Source organism: Mchenga conophoros, linkage group LG17 (genome assembly GCF_057382185.1).
Source record: "Mchenga conophoros isolate Kocher_MC1m ecotype Shallow Benthic linkage group LG17, M_conophoros_male_GT1.1, whole genome shotgun sequence".
NCBI classification, from domain to species: domain Eukaryota; kingdom Metazoa; phylum Chordata; class Actinopteri; order Cichliformes; family Cichlidae; genus Mchenga; species Mchenga conophoros.
In genome coordinates, this window is record NC_140542.1 from 36,761,765 (window position 1) to 36,784,301 (window position 22,537).

Consider the following 22,537-nt stretch of genomic DNA (forward strand, 5'->3'; position numbering starts at 1 on the left):
CAGCTGCACAGCTGCAGTCCAAGATGTGAAGAGTTGAAGTCCCTCTGGCTGCGGGACAAGATCGTCTCTGCATTAGCACCTCAATAAAACCAAGGACAATAGATCTATTTTCAGATCCAAGCCAGCCGGTGTGGAAACAGGTTATTGTAAGGGGTGGAGCCACCTGGTTAGCAGCAACTGAACTTTCAAAATAAGAGTGTGAGGATCAGAGGCAAGAGGATTCTCTTTAATGCAGAGAAAAAAAATAAACAATATCGAGAAAGACTTGTCAAATATAATGAGGCATCTGTTAGAATCTGTTTGTTAATGCATCACAATTTGTGTGAAAACTAATTGTGCAAATAATATTCCACAAACTGCCAAAAACAAATGTCTAAACTGGTCAGATTTTGCAGCATTCAGTCAGTATAGCGTATTATAGCCAGCTAATTAAAAAGTTAATGAATAAACATTATAATGAAAAAAAAACCAACTAATTTTACTGCAAAAACAGGAGTTAGCAAAATCCCCCTGGGTAGTCCCGGATGGAGGGAAAGGATCCATGACAGGACCCTTTTTCCATGGCAAAGAAGTTTCAGCTCGTATGATAACAAAGCTACCTAGCACACACTGAACTTGGGGAAATGATGCAAACAAGAGCATGTAAAAATAAAAAAGAAGGTGAATCTAGAAAAGAGAAGAAGGAAGTTTGGGATAAAGACTAGCAGCCCATTCACAAGGAAAGGGAGAAATGAAAGCCTGATTGGCTAGAGGCTGTCAGAGAGCGTATGGGATACATGAGAGCTTGTGATTGGCTATACATTGCCAAAAGCCAGAAAATAAAAAGGAAATAAGGTGCTATGATTGGCTCAGTGCCTTAACAGGCTAGACGGAGAGGTATGAGAGCATGCAACTGGGGAAATGTGAAGGCCTAAAATTGGACGTGGAGAGCTTTGAAAGACTGAGATTGACTAAAAGATTATTGAAAGTCAAAAACAGGGAAACGAGAGTCTGTGATTTGCTCAGGGCCATTGAAGACTAGATGGTGAAATCTGAGAGATGCGAAGATCTGACATTGGAGAGTGAGAGGTACGAGAGACTTGGTATAGGAAGTTATTAGAGCCTGAGATTGGCTAGAAGCTAAGAGCACCTCAGGGTCCTTAAGGCTTGAGGTACAGAGAGGATGACATCAGAATTAAGTCTGATATGTAAAGCATGAGAATCAAATGACCATGGCCCAGTGGCTAAGAGAGGAGGATGAAAAAGAGAGGTCTGAATAATGCCGAGGGATTAGACGGCACATGAGCGGTCCAATTCTGAATAAATTTAGACACAGAGGGATTGACGTAAAACTGAGAGGAGGCAGAGTCTAAAATGTATCCAACTTCAGAACATTTAACAAGAAAACATGAAAAGAAAAAGGAAGAGCACTTACTTAAGGCTCTTTTGGCTTTGGCATGAATCAGAAATTAACAGCAGAATTGGGTAAAATCAGATGTGGAAATGCCAAACTGAGGACTGAAACAAGAAGCACTCAGAGAGCACAAACCACCCCCAGCTCACTCTTGTTATTCCTAAGGGAATATCACTACATTTTCTAAAAATCCCTTTTCTTTCTTTGTGCTTTTTAAATGTAGTTTTGTAGTGCAGTAAAAACAAGTAGACTTTTGTTGTTTGCACATAAATAAATAAATCTAAACCTGCCATCATGTAATATCTTGCAGACTGCAGAAGACTAAAAGAAACCAGACCTGAAAATAGAGAGGTGGCTAACGGGAATGGACTGGCACAACAAAACAAGGATTCTGCACTTGGCTGAGATGTGTGTTAGTATGCACTGTGACTGGCTAATTTTATTATCTTGATGGCATTTTATGTGTTATTATTATAAGAGAAGCTTATTAGAGTAAAAGAATGATGTGCCTCTAATCGGGGCTATTGATGCTCCGAAGAAACAGATCAAAAATCAACTCGGGCCAGTTGAGTTTCAATTTATCGGCTTTTCCCAGAAGCTGCGTCTCTCATTCTGTAAATTGTGACAGACAAAAACCTCTCTAATAATGCCAACACAAAAAAATCCCTTAAGACTAAAATGGCTAAAAGTCCATTTTATTTACAAGAACATTTTGATTCTTTCTTTCCCCACACAGCTTGGTTTCCTGTCTGCGAATGGGCCCGGGGGGAACTCTCAGGCAACAAGGCATACGAAAGAAGCCGTAATTCAAATGAAAGCAAAAGCTACCGTTTAATAACTGTGAATATGTTTGTTGTAGAAACTAAGAAATTGACACTGACAGCTATTTCATTGTGAAGTTTAAATGGGGGGAGCTGCTAGAGGGGTTGAAGACAAAAAAAATGTGAAAAGCAGGCACCACAGAGGATCTGAATGGCCAAATGTTTATGGTTGGGATTATTTCATTAGAAGGTCATCCAATCACAATACAATCAGAGAGGATTCATACCAGTCAAACATGTATTCATGCAGCATAACAATGAACTTAAACATGCATCCAGTCTTAAAGTAGTCTCGCGACGAGAACAAAAATGAGGTCTTGCAACATTCCAGTATTTTCCCAAGTTAGTAGTAAAAGAAGACTTTTTAGCAGATAAATACCCAACCACCACCACCACCACCAGCTAGTCCGTCTGCTATTTACTGCAGCACCAGACAGGCAGCTTCCCAGATGAATGTGCCTGATCCCATCTGCCGGTGGATCACTGACTTCCTGACGGACAGGAAGCAGCATGTGAGGCTGGGAAAGAATGTCTCGGACTCTCGGACCATCAGCACCGGCTCCCCTCAGGGCTGTGTTCTTTCTCCCCTGCTCTTCTCCCTGTATACTAACTGCTGCACCTCCACCCACCAGTCTGTCAAGCTAATCAAGTTTGCAGATGACACCACCGTTATTGGACTCATCTCGGACGGGGATGAGTCTGCCTACAGGAGGGAGGTTGAACGTCTGGTGTCCTGGTGCAGCCACAACAACCTGGTGCTGAATGCCCAGAAGACAGTGGAGATTATTGTGGACTTCAGGAAGCACACAGCCCCACTCCCCCCCATCATCCTGACTGACACCCCCATCACCTCTGTGGACTCATTCCGCTTCCTGGGTACCACCATCACCCAGGACCTGAAGTGGGAGCCCACCATCACCTCCGTCATTAAGAAAGCCCAGCAGAGGATGTACTTCCTGAAGCAGCTGAAGAAATTCAACCTGCCAACACGGACGATGATGCAATTCTACACCGCAATCATTGAGTCCATCCTCACCTCCTCCATCACCGTGTGGTACGCTGGAGCCACTATCAGGGACAAACAGAGACTGCAGCGTGTTGTGCGCTCTGCTGAGAAGGTGATTGGCTGCAGACTCCCATCTCTGCAGGACCTGTACACCTCCAGGACACTGGGGCGTGCAGCTTGGATCTCAGCTGACCCTTCTCACCCTGGACACAGTCTGTTTGACCTGCTCCCCTCAGGCAGGAGGCTCCGGTCCATTCGCACCAGAACCTCTCGCCATAAGAACAGTTTCTTCCCCTCTGCTGTTGGACACATGAACAATAACCGTATGACTGTTCCCACCACTAACACATGACCCTACGCTGTGTTCACTGCATCATTCCATGTTTGGCACTGATCACCACCTGCACTCATGTATATATCATGTATATATCTATCTATCTACTTAGCACTTTTAATTCTTATTCTCATTTTTATTTTCATGTCTATTTAAGCTTAATTTATAACAGTATGTTTGCACTGAAGCACCGCAGCAATTTCCTAATGTTGTAAACCCGCTCAACATTTGGCAATAAAACCCTTTCTGATTCTGATTCTGATTCAGTGAGTTCAGTGTTACTTTAACTGATGGCGTGAGAATAGTGAGAGTGAACTAAAGCAGCTAAGTTTTATTGTCAGAAAACAAAAACAAATCGATAAAGGAGGGAATGAAAAATACAGTGATGATGCTTTTAAATATGCAACTGTAGAAATGTCATCTATTGTTACCCTTGAGTGTGGCTGCTTTAAAGTAAGCTAAATGTGTCCCTTAGGGAAAACGTTTCTCTTTGGACATTGGCTGCTTTTTTGTGCTAATTGTCCATCTAGTCTTTGTGCCTGACCATTTTTTCCCCTTTGTTAAGTCGCTTTACACTTATGAATCGCTCAGTAGTAGCTCAAGGCACAAACCAGTGTTTTGTCCACTAATTTACAATTAGTTTGGAGTCGTAGCAAAGAACCCATTTTAAATTCAAAAAGTTTTAAGAAACTGGACAAGGAAGACGTGACAGTTCTAAAAAAAAAAAAAAACTACATACAACAGATGGTTAATATCTTAAATTTATGCCCTTAAGAAATAGGAAAGAAATCCACCAAGTCAACTGATCCATCTACTGTTCACCGAGGCCTCATTGGCAATGATCTCGGTGGAAGAGTAACTGTCAGGAAGGATTTTTTGGGAAAGAAAACAAGTAAGCCATCAGACAGTCATCTGGTAAACATAGTGAAGGCTATGTCAAGGTTTGGGGATTTTACGAGGATTGATGGAATTATAAACAGGAAAGTACCATCAGATTTTGATCCACCATACAATACCATCTTGGAAGCTTCTGATTGGAAACAACTTCATTTTTCAGCATCACAATGATCCCAAACACACTACCAATGCAATCAAAGCATACCTGGATAGAAGAACACACAGTGGAACACTATCAGTCATGGACTGGCCTCCCCAGAGCCCAGACCGCAACATTGTTGAAGCAGTGTGGGATCACGTTGACAGAGAACAGAACAAAGTAGCCAGTTTTCCTGTACTTCAAGCATCCAAGGAGCTGAAGACCAAGCTCCTGGCTTTTATTGTGATAGCAATGTCCCCCAAAACAATAGTAAACTTCCTTTATATTCAGTATTTGGCCCATTCAGATTACATTACCCTACGTTTGCTTCTCTCCCACTCCCTTATGCTCACATGTACTATATTTTAATACACTTGAGTTCCCAATAAAAGTGCTCTCATTTCCATATTTTTCTGTTTCTGCTGTCAGATGAAATGACCATGAAGCAGTGACACAAACACAGCCATTAGGACTAATATAAGCCAGCTGTCACTTTGAAGCCCTTTTTCAACCCTTTTTGCTACTCTGCTCAGCTAAAATACTAATGTTATAACAGCGATGACGTCTGAGAAAGATATCACCATTCACTAAGTTTAGGCAAATGCCTCTGCTGTGATTTCAGCTATATTTATATGTAAAATGATCCTTCTACAAATGGTAGGGACAAAATGTCTTAAGCTTTCTGTTAGCAGCTGACGGCTCGTGGAGGGCAAAAGAGGCAGAAAAGAGGTGCTGCAGTAAAAGTTTTACATTTTTGAACATTAAAGTCTAATTGGGCTACTTTAACCTCCTAGGACCTGCCGTCTACATATGTGGACATCACATTTTGGGTTATTTAGACCAAAATACTCAATTTTGCTCTACATGGGCCTGATATCCACTTATGAGGACATTATACTGCTACTGTTCTTTCAAAATTTTAAATGAATATCCTCATATGTGGCTCTCATTTTTCCTAAAAACAAAAATAAGGTAAAAAAAAAAATCTGGTAATTCTTTGTTTTTACATTCATCGGGCCCCAATATGCCCAAATATCAAAGAGAAATTAAAAATGCATGTCGTGGAAGAGTTTGGGTCTTAGGAGGTTAAACTTTGATTAAAGATTTCTGAAGTTTTAATGAGAATGAAGATTTTAATGTAATCAGGGTTTTTGGGGAGTTGCTACTAGTTGTACTGTAGTTGAAAAATTACATTTTAGTTTTGTGCAGAAGAGAAAAAATCTATTTGTGTCCCCTCCTGAATTCCAAAGGCAGCAGGAAAAGAGGAATACTCGCAACTTTGCAGACACACACACACACCTTTCTCCACGTTGACAGTGAATCTAATGTCTGTGTCTAATGTCCTCTTGCCTGTGAGTCTAATGAAAGCAGAGTGTGTGGGCGAGCATTTCCACCACGCCTGGGTGCACGCGGTCAACCCTCCTGAGCAACATACATACACAAGCACATGCACAGAGACACACAAACGAGCACACACGATGGCACGAGGCTCGGGCAAGTGCCAAAACACAATACAAGATTACACACAAGGACAGTCTCTCCCTCTCCACCTTTCACTTTCTTCCTCTCACATGCAAATGCACTTTTTTTCCATCTGATTCACTCACACTGAGGGATCATTATCTTTGGCACATTGCAGACACTGAGCAGTGATGGGGCCGTCATCCAAGCAGCGACGAGCACACCCAGCATGTCAATCCTCATTAAAAGACTGCAACCCCCGACTCTCAGCGTGGGCTCGGTGATTGCATAGTCATTGACCTACCCTCCTTTGATGTAGTCCAGGAAGGTGACTTCAGTGTCCACCAGGAATGACAGGAGGGTTACCTGTAGGTGATAACACCTCAGTCAGCCCAAGCACTGTCGATGATGTAACAAAGTTATTCTGTCTGACACAATAAGAGTGCCATATTTCAAATCTAGTTCAGAAATCATTCCTTACTGTTCCAGAGTTGAGGTATTTTTTCTTCTTTCCTTTCTTCTTTGGATTTACCACCTAAAGAAAGAGCACATTTTCTCCATTAAATTCAAATATACTTTGTAAATCCATCCCTTAATTTGAGTGTCGTTTATAAGTTTAGAAATGGTAACGTGTTTTAAGTACTTTTGCTTTTTTTAAAAAAAACAACAACACAAAGTTGTCATATTGTCTAGTGCCAGACTGATATAGGATTTTTTAGATAGATAACGATATTTGGCGATTTAGGCGTCAGTTTTGGATGAGCAGGCGACTAAATGCCACATAGCTGAGAGGAGCCGGCCCTTTGCCGCATGTCTTTCCTTCCACTTTCCTGTCAATCTTCACTGTATCTGAGTAATAAAGCCACGTCCCATTTATATTCAACAGTGTTTTAGCAGATAAAGGTGAAAGGCTTAAACGTGAATTGAGCTGCGGTTCGGGGAAGGCCTCAAAGGGGACTGGCAGATCCCCATGTACTACATAGAAGTGAAGAAGTTAAAGAATTGAAAAGGGGAGAGAGGGAGGGTGGGGCACGTAAACGAGAATAAACAGCTTGTAGGACTGGGGGAACCTGTATAGATGAGAACCACATCTCAACACTTTTCAGCATAATTTATTACTGGTTGCTGGATCCTACACACGGCTGCAGTTTTTCAGCCGCCACACACAAACACCAATAACAACAACAGGAACCAATTCATCTGTTTTAAGCTGGCGAGGCAGCACACCGCGCCCCCCCGCCACAGATATCAATAGATCAGCAAACAGCTAATATCATCCCACTACTAAATCAGTCAAGCTTTAATGGTTACACCTTGTAAGCAAACAGTAGCAGATACAGAGCAATGTTAACATTACTTAAAAATAATGTTTCCAGCCCTCTGATAAAAGTAGGCAACTCCTGGTGGAATTATCCGGCTCTTCAGTTGCTAAATCTGGTAAGAGCTCCATTATACTCAGCAGCTATTTTTTAAATATTATTTTTAACTTCATCTGTGCACCATCTCCTCCTGTGAAAGTAACATGCAATGGACATTTAGAGCTTCTTCTCCAAAAATAATTTAGTGTCACAGCCAAAAATACTGTTAAACTATCTCAACAGAGTTTTGGGAAATAAAGGAGCTGATAATTCTCTTTTGGTGCATTCCTACAAAGCTTCCTCAAATATGACTGCTCATAAAAATACTCAATAGTCTACTGCATGTGACTTACACAAAGGTCAAGGGAGATGTCTTCACTTTATATGCAAACATAACAACATCCTTCAGTGTAATACCAATTAGATTCTGTAAAATTAAAGCATGCTTGGCCCTAAATGCTTCAGTTTGTGGGGATAATATGTGATAGCTGAGGTGGCTTTGCAGTATACTTCATATCCCCTTCATCGGTCCTCAGATACTTCCTTCCCTAAACCAGCAGCTACCATGCTAGGACCATTCAGAGACTTGTGTGATGAGGGGACCAGACACAACCTCCTTTTGAATGCCAAACAGTGGATATTAAATCTGAGCTTTATGGTCTAATTTAGCTGTGCCAAGGTTAAACAGGAAGACAGAAGGCCTCGGGGAAACAACATACAAATGTGTGGATTTATGCATTTCTCCTTGGTTCACTTTGGACTGGCACCCGCAAGGACGCATTTGGCTCTGGAGGTGAATTGAAATGTGATTGTGACACAAATACACACAGAGACACACAAACAAAATGCATTTAACACTGCAAAGTCTTTGTCTCGCTTGCTGCAAGTCGAGGATTAAGCAGTACCACGAAAAAGGCCAGAAATCCCAAAATGACTTGTGTGTGTGTGTGTGTGTGCGCGCACATCTGAGGACTATTAGGCAAACAGCAGCTGTTTAAAATGAGACTCCCCTGTGTGCGTTCTTCTCTGTGTGGTGCCCTGTTAATCAAGAAATGTTGACTCTTCCTGGGAGAAGACAAGCCAGCGATCCATCATAACTGTCAGAGATTGTGTGTCTGTGTGTGTGTCACAGACAGCCAGGCAGAATGGAAAGGAGTTTCGGCTTAGTTTTGGTTCACTCTGCCAGGAGAAATTATTATTTTATTATTATTATTTACACTTTTCAAATTTTTCAAGCAAGTAATTTCCCCAATTATTTCTCCACATAATATATGTGGCCATATGGTTCAGTACTTTTTATGTGTACCAAACAATCTCAATCCTCCTATTTTATTGCAAAGATATTTTTCGATATTTGCTGTTGAATTGCCTCTCAGTATTACTCAGGATGAAAGGCTGCAGTTGTAATAGAAACTTTTGTGTTTGGCAGCATCCAACAGTAAATTATGGTCAGAGGTTACCTTGTTTAGGTGTAGGCTATTAGCTTTATGACTACAGGATGAACTTTGATATGTGTTTAAAAAGAAAAGGCTTTTAACAGTGGGTTTATAAAGCACGTAAGTTAATGTAAACTGTAAAACTCACTAGAAGATTCAGCTCCTGGTCTACTCTCTTTCTGCTCTTTCTTGAATTTTACACTAGCTTTGTAACTGACTATATATCATAAATGTCAGTAACATTTGCAGTTCCTAATCCTTCATATTGTGTATGCAGTAAAATGAAGATTGCCCTTACAGTTAGACAAACAGAAATTCGATGCTTATTGTTTTGATCTGCTATTAGTTCTTAACGCCTCAAGTCAAAGCGCCTTGTTTTTACTTACTTACTTACTTACTTTTAAAGGCATTTGCTCTATTATAATTGAACCAACCAACAAAACTTGCATTTTCATCTTTGGTGAGTGAAATTTTGCTTTTTTATTTGAATGTTTGCACTAATTAAACAGTATCTGTGCACCTTGCTAACCATGATAGCTAGCATTAGCTCATAAATTAGCACTTCACCCTCTCATCTCAATGTCATCATTTTTTGCAACAGCACAAATATAGTGATAGATATAATGCTGAACTTAAGGCTTCAAAATGGCGTGCGATATATACCATCTACTGCAAAGTTCATGCTATCAGCAACAACATCAACTGTATCTGTGAAAATCTGTAGCTTCAAATTACTGGCTTTATTAAAACTGGCTTAGAGTCAGTCCCTTCTTCATTTTTCCCTAACACTTACGATACATTTTGACTTCAGTGAAAGCCAAATTCAGAAAACATAATTGTACTCTTTCAGTGTATTGACTGAGGCTGCAGTTCCTCTGGAACTGATGGGGAGTGTGTACACCTACGACTGCTTTAGTCTAACCTTACAAAATTGTCACTTAAAAGTCTGGTAACTAGATCTGCTCAAAGGAAGATTCAGCTTGTTTTAACATTCAATATCCTGTGTTTGAGACAGCTGGCATTATTACTGTGAAATCATTCATGTTCACTAGACTACAATTTTAGCAATGGCTAAGATTATATAAATGCTTAAGCTAACATAGTGTAACTAATGTTATATCTTGTAGAACCATTAGTAGGAAACTTGGTAGAACGTTAACACTTTCTGTTCTGTACAGTTGTTTCTCTTTTTTACTGTTTACATTATTTAAAGTTCAGTGTATTTTTTGCAGTACAAAATTGAGCATTGAGAATGCTGTAAATGTCCTTGGATTGGAACTAATTACATTTTTGGTATCATGACATCACACACAGGTTAAACTTCAGCAGAAAGGTTCCAGACAAAAAAAACCCCCAAAACACACTGTAAAACCTGTACACTGGTCTCCATAGGAGCTTCAGCTTTGAATTTAAATACACTAACATTCCTATACATGCAGGAAAAACTCACCTCATAGACGTTGAACTGGCTCTGTCCTCTGGATAGTTCTCTGTAGCTGGTGCTAAATTCTCCAATAAAGTCATGACTACAAACAGAAATGAAGAAGAAAGGAGACAAGAAAGAGAGCTTGAAAAAACTTCAATCTTGTCAATTAATTTTAATGTAATTTTTCTAGTTTCTAATCCAGAGATCATTAAAAAGCCAAAAAACCTAAAAAAAAAAAAAAAAAAAAAAAAAGGCAAAAGAAGTTGTCGTCTTGTGATTTAACAAGATTCCATTTTATGTTTGAAGTTTTTAAATCAACATGAAATGATAAGAATCCCAGAAAAAAAACAACATCATATACACCTCAGAGCAACAATTAGGAGGTTTGTTGTTACGGAGGATTAAAGCAGGATTAAAACACTTCATGGACAAAAATCACTGCCAGCATTTCTTCCCCACTGAAAAAGATACACCAACACACTATGGCTCAGATTAGGAGTGACACTGAATAGATTCCAAAGTACAAAGAATAGAGAAATAACTCCCTGTTAAACTACAGCTTGACAAATGTTGCTGCGTTTTCTTTCTGTCTGAATGCCAGCAGCCAGAATCCAGACTCGTCATTAAGCAGTCAATCGCTGACGATCGTGTACTCAGCTTTCTTACCTACTGAAAACATAGACTTCTGTTAATTATGTGTGACTTAGGGATTAACTGGGTGCAGGAAGCTGACATGTTGAATGTTAACGCAATCAAGACACGAAGTAATAAGGAGAGGCACTGCTGTCTGTTTATCAGTGATTGCTAGCACTGAGGTTATCAGCGCATATCAGATTAATATCTGTACAATAAGCCCTGAAAGCCTTACAGTCACACTCAGCAGTTCTGGAAAACTATCCTGAAAAATGTAAAAATGCAGAGCTTTAACAGTTATTACTTTGATCTTTTCTGTCTTGTTCCTGATCAACTGCTTGTGCAGAACACCTTATTAGATATTGATTTGTACCCCACCTTTACACCAATTAAGATAATCTGAGCCCAGTTAATCACCTTAGACGACCATATTAAAATGCTCAGCTTAACAGAAGAAATAAACAAGCTTGCAGCTTGAGAAGGAATCAAAAGCTATAGCTATTTGCTACAGTGGCCCTGAGAGGCCAAACGGACTGCAACTTAAGAAAAGTTGCAGCAAAGTTGCAGCAAACAAAACACAACGGAAATAGGAAAAAGCACAGGGAAGTGTTTCTGGGGAGACAATAACCCGACGGACCAGTTGCAGGAACCAAAATATGGTAGTCGTGTTTTATCATGATTCATTTATTACTGATAACAGATTTTTAGGCTGATAGTTAAGCTAACACGCTTACCTTTCATCTTTTCTTTCCTCATAAAATCGATAGATCCTCCAATTCTTTTAAGTGTCTCCCGATGCAATTCTTAGCATATTTTGGTTCCTGCAACTGGTCCGTCGGGTTATTGTCTCCCCAGAAACACTTCCCTTGTGCTTTTGGAAATCTGTTGTTTCCTATTTCCGTTGTGTTTTGTGGGCTTTTGCAGCATTTTTCTTATTGCCAGTGTTTTAAGTTGCAGTCCGTTTGGCCTCTCAGGGCCACCATCATTTTCCCCTCTCATAACAACTTTATGGAGGTGGAAATGTGTTCATAACTCATCTTAACATTAGGAACATCCAACTTAGACTGTCTGCAGTCACTCTCAGACCGACTGGCAAATGTTTGCAAATAATTAAGAACAATAATTAACAGAAAGCAAAAGATAGCAGAATGACTCCAGCTTATTGCCATTTTATCGCATTTTATCACTTTGAAAATAGCAACTGGCTGCGAGTGGCTGCAGACCTGTTGCTATTTTCAAAGCAACGATTTCAAAGGAAAAAGGATTGACGTTCACTGCAAAATGTAACAATAAATGTGGTCATCTCGTGGTCTCCAACCACTGTTGTCTCTAGTATGATTGTTGCCATGGTACAGGGTCGTGTGACCCAGTGTTTGAGTTTTAGCGTATTTTGTTATTAATTTGTGTTCTAGTTTCAGTTTAGTTTATCTAATTTCTACGATGCCTACGTTGCTGTTCTAGTCGTTTGTTTGTGGATCGTTTTGTGTCTTCTCCCCTGTTTTAAGTCTCCCTGTTTTGTGTGTCTACCTGTCATGTTTCATGTCTCTGTGGTTCTTGTTGTCAAGTTCGTGGCATGTCTGCGTCTTGTCATGTTTCCTGTTTATTTTGAAAGTCTTGTTTCCATGTTCTATGTGCTTAGTTTATGTTCATTCTTGTCAGCTGTTTCCTCATGTGTCTCTACCTCCCTGATCTCCTCATTTGTGTATTTAAGTCCTCTTTCTTCCTGTGTTCAGTGTCACGTTGTCGGTGTAACCTTCCCAGTTATGTCTCGTCGTCGTCACAGTTTTCACGGTTCTCATAGTCACAGTCATAGACTTAGTCTTCAGTGTCATAGCTTAATCACTGTTTCATAGTCTTGTACAGTAATTAGTATCATAGGTTTTCATAGTGTGTTTTCCAGTTTAGTTGTCTTCCCTGCACTCGTCTTTGCTTTTGTTTTGCCTTCTGACATCAGCTATAAAAGGCTCGGTTTTTGTTTAAAGTTCGGTCCCATCTCCTCGCCCGTGTCTGCTCTTGGGTCCACCTCACTCACACTCCACACATGACAATTGTAGCATTACACAACTACATATCCCTGAAAAAAATTCAGTCCAACAGGCCTTGAAGTTTGTACCATTTGAAAATGTTCATGTAATATAAACAGCAAAAATACATGTCTGTAAATCTGATTTTAAAAGCAATAGCAGCAGCACAGGAATGCCAGCATTTATTATTTTAGCTGTAGAGTATTTACACCTTACGTGAGCTGAGTGAAGTGAGCTTCTGGAGCCTGTAATGTAAAAGCTTACACGACAGATGACTTGTTACTATAAGTATTTACCTGCCGTCTCTGTCCCAGTCGTACACCTCGATCTTGATTGTTCTGTTAGGGGAGGAGCAGATTAGAATCAGGTTAACAAAACAACTTTTTCTGCTGGTGTGCAGCTAAATTTTATACTCCTGGAGGCATTAAAATGCTTATTTGCACCATGCAACATATTTAAAAAGTAAGACACAATGTTGCAAAATGATGAAGTACACCGAGACCAGAAGAATGCCAATTTCTTTCTTCGATGTCATGGAGCTTTTAGTGGAAGCAGATCCATTCTGCAGCTTATCTTTATTCCAACACACTGTTTGCCTGTCACTGTACACCTCATCTCCAAATACATCTATTTTCTGCATCCTATTGTAGCTTATGAGGAAGCTGGTAGAAAAATAAATAAAAACAGAACAGTCTGCAGGAGGCAGATAATGCTGCGCTATCATGCCATCAACTAATATCTGCAATATGAGGGTTATTTCTGCCTGATAAAAGGGAGTGACACATGGAGGGTGTGTGTGTTTGTGTGTGGTGGGGCATAGAACAAACAGCAAATTAAAACAGAGGAAGCAAAAAACACTCTGCTGGAGAGAATGAGTACTCATATAATCCCAGTCGATTAAGGCTGTTGTTTTCACAGTGAAAAGCAGTTTGGGAGCACGCATGCTGTACCACTTTCTAAACTTGCAGTATCTAATTGGAAATCAAAGCCAAAGCTGCACTTTTTCCATCCTTTTTATCTCCCAGTATGAGAAAGAGTGGAAATGCAAACCATCATTAATGGGCCTTAGAGCTGCTTAGTGAGACAGATGGACATTAAAGGAAAGAAAGCTGTAAAGATAAGGAGTGGGAATGGGCTGTCTGATAATGATGAGCACTCTGATGATGAGTGTGTTTCCTGGCTGGCGTAACGTTGTCTCCTGGAGAGGTACAAGTACATGCTGATCTGTCTGGCATAAATGTATTTTCATGTGTTTATATAGGCGGGTGTCTTATTAAGTCGGTGTTGTGCCACAGCTCAGCAGGAAACATCCTGTCACGGTGAGCTTTGATGATGTGATGAGAAACTGACAGCAGTTTCACAGCCTCAATGTACATGTTTGTGTGTGTGTGTGTGCTTGAGTGAGAGTGAGCAAGTGATTGCAGGCCGACCACAGCATCTATGCACAGACAGACACAGTTCCCTATTGTTTGCCAGTCTGAGCTCCCCGTTATCTATTTTCCCAGACTGTAGAAACACACACTCGACTCCTGCGTGTCTGTGTTTCTGTGTGCGAGTCCACTGAGCTTCCTGACTTTTCTATTGATAAGGCACGCTGTGTCTCATCTCATCCAGTAAGCTTACTGGACCAAACTTCAGATCGATGCTGCTGTCTGTTAGTTTAGCTATGTTAAACCCTGTTGTGTGCCCTTTTCCCACACAGCTGCTGTCGACGCAGGAGACGGGACTCACATGGCTGTCATAAGAGAGGCACACACTTTTATCTGCTTTAATCTGCTTTCTCACTTGGACTTCTGCTGAGATGTAAAGTAAAACAGATGTTGCACAACAAATAATTACACATAGCGATGTTTCTTTAAGATATTCGAGGATATTATGCAAAAATGTGTCAGCTTTGTCTTTATGCCTAAATTGTAAAACTTCTAAAGGGGACCTATAATGTTCCTCCTTATATTCGGGCATATATTTACTACTAATATGGTGTAGATATTAGTGGGCAGCACGGTGACACGGTCGGGGTCTTTCTGTGTGGAGTTTGCATGTTCTCCCCGTGTTTGCGTGGGTTCTCCCCGGGTACTCTGGCTTCCTCCCACAGTCCAAAGACATGCAGTTAATGGGGGTAGGTTAGTTGATCAATCTAAATTGCCCATAGTTGTGCATTTGGGAGTGAATGTGAGTGCGAATGGTTGTCTGTCTCTCCCTGCGACAGACTGGCGGCCCATCCAGGGTGTACCCCGCCTCTCGCCCTATGACAGTTGGGACAGGCTCCAGCGCCCCCTGTGACCCTGAAAAGGATAAGCGGAAGCGGATGGATGGATGGATATTAGTAGTTCAGGGTGCTGCAAATGCTCAGTTTCAGTTTTTCTCCTCTTGGCTGTGCATGAGTTTGGTGAGAAAGATTTCCCTAACATGCTCATCTTTGGCAAAGTTCACAATTTCTTAAAAGAAAGCTGAATGAAATGCTGGGTAGCCTTTTAAGAAGAGGACTTAAAACAGCTTGTTTAAAGATTCAGAGGCCTTGAGACCCACTAGTCCTCTAGAGAAAAATGTATCTCCAACTGGTGGGTGAGTAGTTGCTGGCTGTCACCAACAGGGTGATTGCTGTGATGATCCCAGTTGTTGCTTTAGTTGCTTACAAATTGCCACAGTCACCCAAGCTTTATATAGAAGACACCGTCAGCAAAGTGATAGTTACAAAATCTGAAGCAAAGCAGAAAATGAGACATTTTACCTTCAAAGCAAAAGCTTTGCTTTACTACTACAGTTTTAAAGCTTTCATTGCACTGATGATTCACCTGGTGACTCCAAATGCAATCAAAGTAATCCCCTGAAAGTTTTCGGTGCATCACTGTAAACCACTTTGTGACCAATTTCACACTAGCCGCTGACAGCAACCTCCAGCAATGCACACTTTTCCCTAAAATCAGTGTTTATCAGCAGATCACTGACATTTCTCTAAGCCTGCATCCTGTGGATTTAGCGGCTGCCAGCAATTATTCACCGACTGATCAGGAAATACACATTTTCCTCTAGTGACCACTGGTTGCCAGATACTTGCAAGCAGTTCTCTAGGCCTGTGTGACAGGAACAAGACATTACATTAGATGCTTAAAGCTGTCCCTTCCCTGCAGAGTTGCTTTGATTCAAACAGATTACATCAACATGAGCAATGTCATTGCTTGCCTGAAATTTTAACAAACAGCTAACCAAAATATGTAGATATCTTAAGGAGTGGACTCATACATTTTTGCCTCCGGTCGAATAAGTATTCTTGCCATTTGTTCAAATAAGCTCATCTTTAACCGGTTAGGCCCCCAGGGTTTTCTGAGCTTTCTGCTCGAAAATGAAATGCCCAAATTAAATGGAGTATTTCTCTGCAAGTACGAACTCCGTGTATACAATGTTGGTATCAAAATAAAGCTAATACCTGTGGAATTTTATCAGAGGTGTAAATATTACTGCAGATGTTACTATGTCAAAGGTACTGTGACTCAAACATAGAACAATTTTAATTTCCATCGCCTAATTTTTAAAAGTATTTTCTAGCATATAACACCTTTGAAAATATGCTTTGATGCACATTTAACTCCAACAAATCACGTAACTGTTTGGTGTCTTTGCTTTTTCTGGTGGTTGTAGAAATGGTTTATATGAGATTCAGATGTTTCTGTGGATGCTACACACGTCGAGACTTATATTTCTGACCTTGTGTTATAACTGATTAATTGCGATCTCGTCCCTTTTGCCCCCGGTACTGAGGTGCTTAACTAGTTAAACTGTTTCATCGCCAGTTTTTTTGCAAAGAAATCTAAAGAGAAAACAAACATCAGTTTCTAAATCAATGGAAAAAACAATAAGATCAGATATTTTGTAACATATAGTGTGTGTGAGTGTGTGTGGGGACTGAATTGTACAAACTAAATGCTGGGGGCAGACAATGAAGAAATGCTGCTCTCTGGATCTTTGCTTCACTTAATCCTGGTATGACAAAACCATTTCTAGCAGTCTGTTTCTTGTGCATTGACCCCACTAAACTAAATATAAACCCGACCACCAGAAAATAATATGTTCTTTCTTCCAAAGCGACTATGAAGCATATTTCTAAAAGCATTGTTTGGATGACACATCAGTCACAGGCTTCATTTAGAAGTCAAACCGCTACGCTGCTTTCAAATGTATAAACATGCACCGACTTTGATGAAGTAATCTTACTATAAAACATGACAGCCAAACACTTTTCCAGAGGAAAACTAAATCATGCATCTACACTCATCAACTTTTCCCTCCTGCTGAAACTGACAAATGTAATATTTAAGCTTGGCAGCTGCAAACAGTATCATGCATTATTCATTCGCACTGTACTCAATTTAACAAATGCTAATTTCCTTGCAAAATACAGTAAATATATTTTCACTGTCACATTTATTTACATCAATTTCAGGATTATTTCCAAAACATGGCTTACAGTAAGAGACCTCACAAATTAATCATAATGAAAACGCTCTATGATGGGCAGCTTCTGTGATTTAAAATGAACCCTAATAAAAAAGTGACACAATAATTGACGCTAATTAACCCCCTATAGATAATATTGTTCTAAAATAAGCAGATGAGAGAGAAAGTAAGGCACAGACACCCATGTAATGTTTTAGCGCTACGCAGCCTGAAGAGGCCATCAGACACTGAAATCATCAGAGGTGCATGTATTACTGAAAATGGCATTTTTGAGTGCCTTTCGTACTGAAAAGAACTCCCCTGGATGATTCAGATGGCCGTCTTGGTCGCTGCATTGTACTTAACCTGCCATAATAGCTGCTGTCTAAAAAAAGAGACATACCTGTCATAATCACCGTTGCAAAGAGCTCGAACAGGGATTTTAAAAGCCTGCCAAACAGGGTTCAGTGTATTCTTCACCACCTCTGTCTTATGGCAGATGGTAAACCTGCAGAGACAACAAGGAGGAGAGGCAGTGAGGAAAGTGCAACACTGTAAAGCCAAAACAGCTTAATGGTGTTTGTCCGAGTAGTATTTCCTGGCTTTGGTTTACTGCTGCTATCACTGCTAGACCAATAAGTTCTATTCCTTACTACATATATGACGGAAGTACCAAGATAAAGAAAATGGATAAAAAGAAGACTGATTTCCATTATTCTGCTAATTTATTTACACTGGTGTCATTTCAGCTCAGCGGGAGAGTCATTACAGGTTACCAGATAGTGCTGTCATTTACGGTCATGCTACTTTTTCCTTTTTTTGCTCTCGGGCTCACTTTGAGCTCACCTGCACACATCTCACATGTGAAGTGGAGCTGACAAGACGCAGGTGAAGTGAGGATAACATTAATCGAGTGGATGACCTGTTATGTTGAGAGCAACCGAGAGGCAGAAAAACGGAGAAGGAGGAGGTTTGCAGTTAGTTTGCAGAAACACTAAGAAAAGCTGCTGGCGTTGCAGCCACCGAGTCCCTCCACACTGTTCTTGGCTTCCTCCACGCTACGGTAGCTCTTCCTCTAGCAGCTGGGGCGCTGCTGCAAAAGTGTGGCGAGCACAGAACTGAGATGTATAGATCAGCCCCATTGTAACTGACTGTCCCAATTTACCTTGTCAGACGGGGCATCTCTATCTCCAAGATTTTGCACTAACTGGACGTCACATGTATTTCGTACATGTTAGTGAAATGTAGCACAGGGATGACTGTTGGAGTTTCCAAGTTTGTTGCTCCGAAACCCCAAAATAAAACAAAAAACAATACAATATAACATCATTTTATTCATTATTATTGTGCTTTCGAGCATCTCTAGCTCCACCAGGGCAAGGCAGAGCACAGAAACAGCAGCAGGAGAAAGGAAAAGATGGATTTAGGAAATAAACATAAGCAGGAATAAAAACAAGAGTATTCAATTAAAGAGACATCCAGCTAACTTCCTGCCACTTTGAGTGGAAGAGTGTGCACGCTGCAGTACTTTCCTGATACTCAAACACACAGACATAGAGGGAAAAAAAGCTAATTTCATTAGTCCCTCAGCTAGAAAGTGGACTTGGTATCTCCCACCCTCAGAGCAGAAGGCTTTATCTGACTTGTAACACACTGCAGGATGGAGAGGAGTGTTCATGGGGCGCTCTGGATTGAAAACACAAACAAAACGGATGTGCGCGCACACACACACACACACACACACACACAAAATCCTTATCCTATTGCTTCCAGATACACTCACATACATCTGTGCGCACGTTGCTCATGTTAGCGTCTCCACATGTCACTCACATAAATGCTTAAACAGGCAGGATGGCTTTTGATCTGAGACAAATCAATGAAAGCAATTTCCTTTGGATGCAGGGAAGGATTAAACCAGACCCGGAAGGGGAGAGGGAGCAAAGGGGGCGCGAAGCAATGAAGAGACGGGAACTCACGTGCCGTCCTCGTTGCTCCTGTAGAAGACCAGGAAGGGGTCGGATTTGCCAAAGAAATCCTTTTTGTCCAACTTGTTTCCACAGAACTGCATCATCACTGATTCCTAATGAGGAGAGAGTGAAAGGAATATATTAAGTCAGGGTGGAAGGCTGAATATTCTGATTGCAGCATCGTTTATAATATGGGTTTCCTCTCAATATGACTATGATAGCACAAAGTAACTGTAAAGAAAAATAAAAAGATCTTACATGATGATAGACTGATCCAAAAACTGTATTACTTATCGTCTACAGTTGTGTTTTATTGAATCTGCTAACCTCGGTTCTCTATTTTGTGGGCTCGGGAACTGCATGAAACATATATTCAAAGGGAGCTCGAGCCAGTTCAGCTTCTTGCCAACACTAAAAAGAGGTACGCCATTTTTCATGCAAAATTAAGACCGACATTCAAATAGCTGCTGTAACTGGGGAAGCATCATTACAAATTTTGGACCTGAAATCCATCCAATCGTGACTCATAAGGCTGAATCGAATAACCGTCATAATCCATTTAGCTTATTCTGCTAGCAGCAGAGCTAGCATACTATGAAGGAAACAAAGCGCACAGGGTCACACCTTTGAAGGAATGCTTCCTTTCACATTGTTGTGATGTCATAGTTTTGCAGCATGGAAAAAACCTGCTGATGTGGAATAAAAAAGGAGGGGAGGGGTTAATGTTACAGGGGTTTGGTTTTTGTGTGTCCATGGTGCTAAACCATGAGATCACAGCAAGGTGACTGGTCACCTGGTCGAACCTGGACCAACATTAATTATGATGACTCAGGAACAACACCGACACGGGGATATCAGACTGTGCCAGTATAAATTATTCAATCTCGGCAGATGGCAAAAGTCAAGCATTAGTATTATGTGGAAAAAGGAAAAAGTTGGATTGGTAACTTTAATTTTCCATAGTGCCTTAAGCACTTGTACAAAGTGAAACATGCAGAGAAAACGGACACATGCAGCATTTAGCAAACAGAGGTAGAAGTCACTTTCTCACCCTGCAGTTGTTCAGCTCCTCAGCTTTCACAATAATGGTCCCGCATTTCTTCCCTGGAATGCCTCTGTTTATGATACAATACAGCAAAACATGAGATTACAGTCACCAACAGCGTATTTGTCATCACCACAGTATTTTGTCCACATGTATTCTTCCGCCTACACTTCAGGGTTAAATGACAAGTTGAAAAACACAGGAAGACGGCTCACGTTTCCTTACTCGAGCTGCCATCAGCTCAGGCGGTAGAGCAGGTCATCTACTGATCGGAAGGTTGGTGGTTCAATTCCTGGCTTCCCCTAGTCTATTAACCCCAAATTGCTCTCCGATGCATCCATCGGAGTATGAATGTGTGTGAATGTTACAGCACTTAGAACAATGTGCTTGTGCGAATGGGTGAATGGGCTTTGAGTGCTCAGAAGAGTAGAAAAGCGCTATATAAGAACCAGTCCATTACCATCAGAGCAGTCTATACAGTCGAAGAGCAGTCAGTGAACACATTTAGCTTGTTTGATAACAGTGGCACTGGTTTCTAGACATCCCGCATAAGGGTTCAGGCGGGACTGTGACCTTCTCACAGCAGGAAGGGGACTTCCATGTGTCTGAAACCACTCCCGTCCTGCACAGACACACAGTCAGTCGTATTTCTGTGTGTGAAAATGTGTCAGGTTTGTTTGCTTGCTCACTGTCAACCACAGGAGACAGACGGAAAGCTTCTTTTCTGAAAATGAACCCAGCCAGTGTTGAGATGTTTTTCTCTCATCGCAGTTGATTACACACTACGTATTGTTGCTACAAGTTTCCATGAAACACGCCTTATATTTTTATATTGTTACCAATATTTCCATCTATCTATCTACCTACCTACCTACCTACCTACCTACCTATCTGGGTCATGATGTAAGTAGTCGAACCTTAGCGTGCCCTGGGTCTGCTTTGCAGCCTCCCAGCAAGACATGCTTGAAGACCCTCACCTGGGAGATCTCAGGAAGATATTCTACTGAATATTTTGATATTTTACTATTCTACTCAGATGCCAACTGACAATGATATGACAGGGTAACGTGTCATCATTGTAGTCTTTGCAGTTGCAATCACCCAGGACCAGTTTGCACTGGTTCACTATACAAGGGGCAAATTCCACTGACAACATGGGATCATTCGGACACATAAAGGCCCTAAAGCACAACAAAGTAGCAAATCATAGAAGCAAGTTAATAAATTTGATTAAGCAGACAAAGCTGTTTAATATCCGTGATTGTCACCTCTCAAATTCGCTGATATTCCTATGATGTATTCCAGAAAATCAGGAATTTTAGATTTACAAGCAGAGCTGGGAGGAAAAACATCACTCGCATGTTTTATTACCTCATTTCCAAGATATACTGTTAGCAAAAAGGTGTTTGTGTTTCTGTGCTGTTTGTGTGCGAGTCCACACATGAATCAGCTTCTGCTCCTGGGAAGGGCACAGAAGCTGTAGCAAAGACTGGAAGGTGAGAATAGGTGATGCACGTCGGTGTGGGTGTTTAACGTGTAAGCGCTTTCTCTGCATAAGGTTTTCAAGGTGAAGTCACCATTTACTGTACCTCCTCCTCCTAAACAAATATGCTCTTTAAACAGTCCCACTGCACACACACACACACACACGAGCACGACCAAAAACTTTCAGTGTTCTCGATTTTGGCACTGAAAAAGTTGAACTACACCTACATTTATTTAAATATACAACAAAATGTGGGCTGAAAAAAGGCGACACATGCAACATAAACAACATATTACCACCTAATCAAGCCAACGTAACCGATGCATTAGCAAACAGAGCACAACTCCCATTTATGTAGAGTTTTCTTTCTGATCCTGGCAAATGCAAGTCAATCATTTACTCTCCTCGAGCCCTGTGGACACCCACCCAGATCCTCATGGATTTGCGGTTACTTGCTCTGGACTGCTTATTATGTCAGGCAGCTTGTCGATAACTTTGAGTGTTAGCTGTTTGACGACCCTGGAAATGTAGTGTTAGATTATCAGCATTTGAAAGCTTTGCTGCACCTGGAAATGAGCGAGATGAGAGGAAAATTATGGTCTGTAAGATGCTAAAACTCTTTGAGGTTTGAGGGCTTCACGGAAAAACGAATAATAATATTATGGATAAATTCT

The 22,537-nt window shown here is 40.9% G+C and overlaps 1 protein-coding gene across 1 annotated transcript in view; it reads right to left on the reverse strand.

Annotated features, from left to right (window-relative positions):
- Window positions 1-22,537, reverse strand: part of LOC146555858 (copine-8) — a 104,557-nt gene that overhangs the window by 24,406 nt on the left and 57,614 nt on the right. Inside the window, exons 7-13 of the mRNA XM_085251261.1 lie at window positions 20,384-20,447; window positions 19,342-19,445; window positions 17,766-17,870; window positions 13,225-13,266; window positions 10,296-10,371; window positions 6,533-6,586; window positions 6,356-6,417 (exon numbers count right to left, since the gene is read on the reverse strand). Coding sequence (XP_085107387.1) covers window positions 6,356-6,417; window positions 6,533-6,586; window positions 10,296-10,371; window positions 13,225-13,266; window positions 17,766-17,870; window positions 19,342-19,445; window positions 20,384-20,447 — 507 coding nt within the window. The remainder of the gene's footprint in view (window positions 1-6,355; window positions 6,418-6,532; window positions 6,587-10,295; window positions 10,372-13,224; window positions 13,267-17,765; window positions 17,871-19,341; window positions 19,446-20,383; window positions 20,448-22,537) is intronic.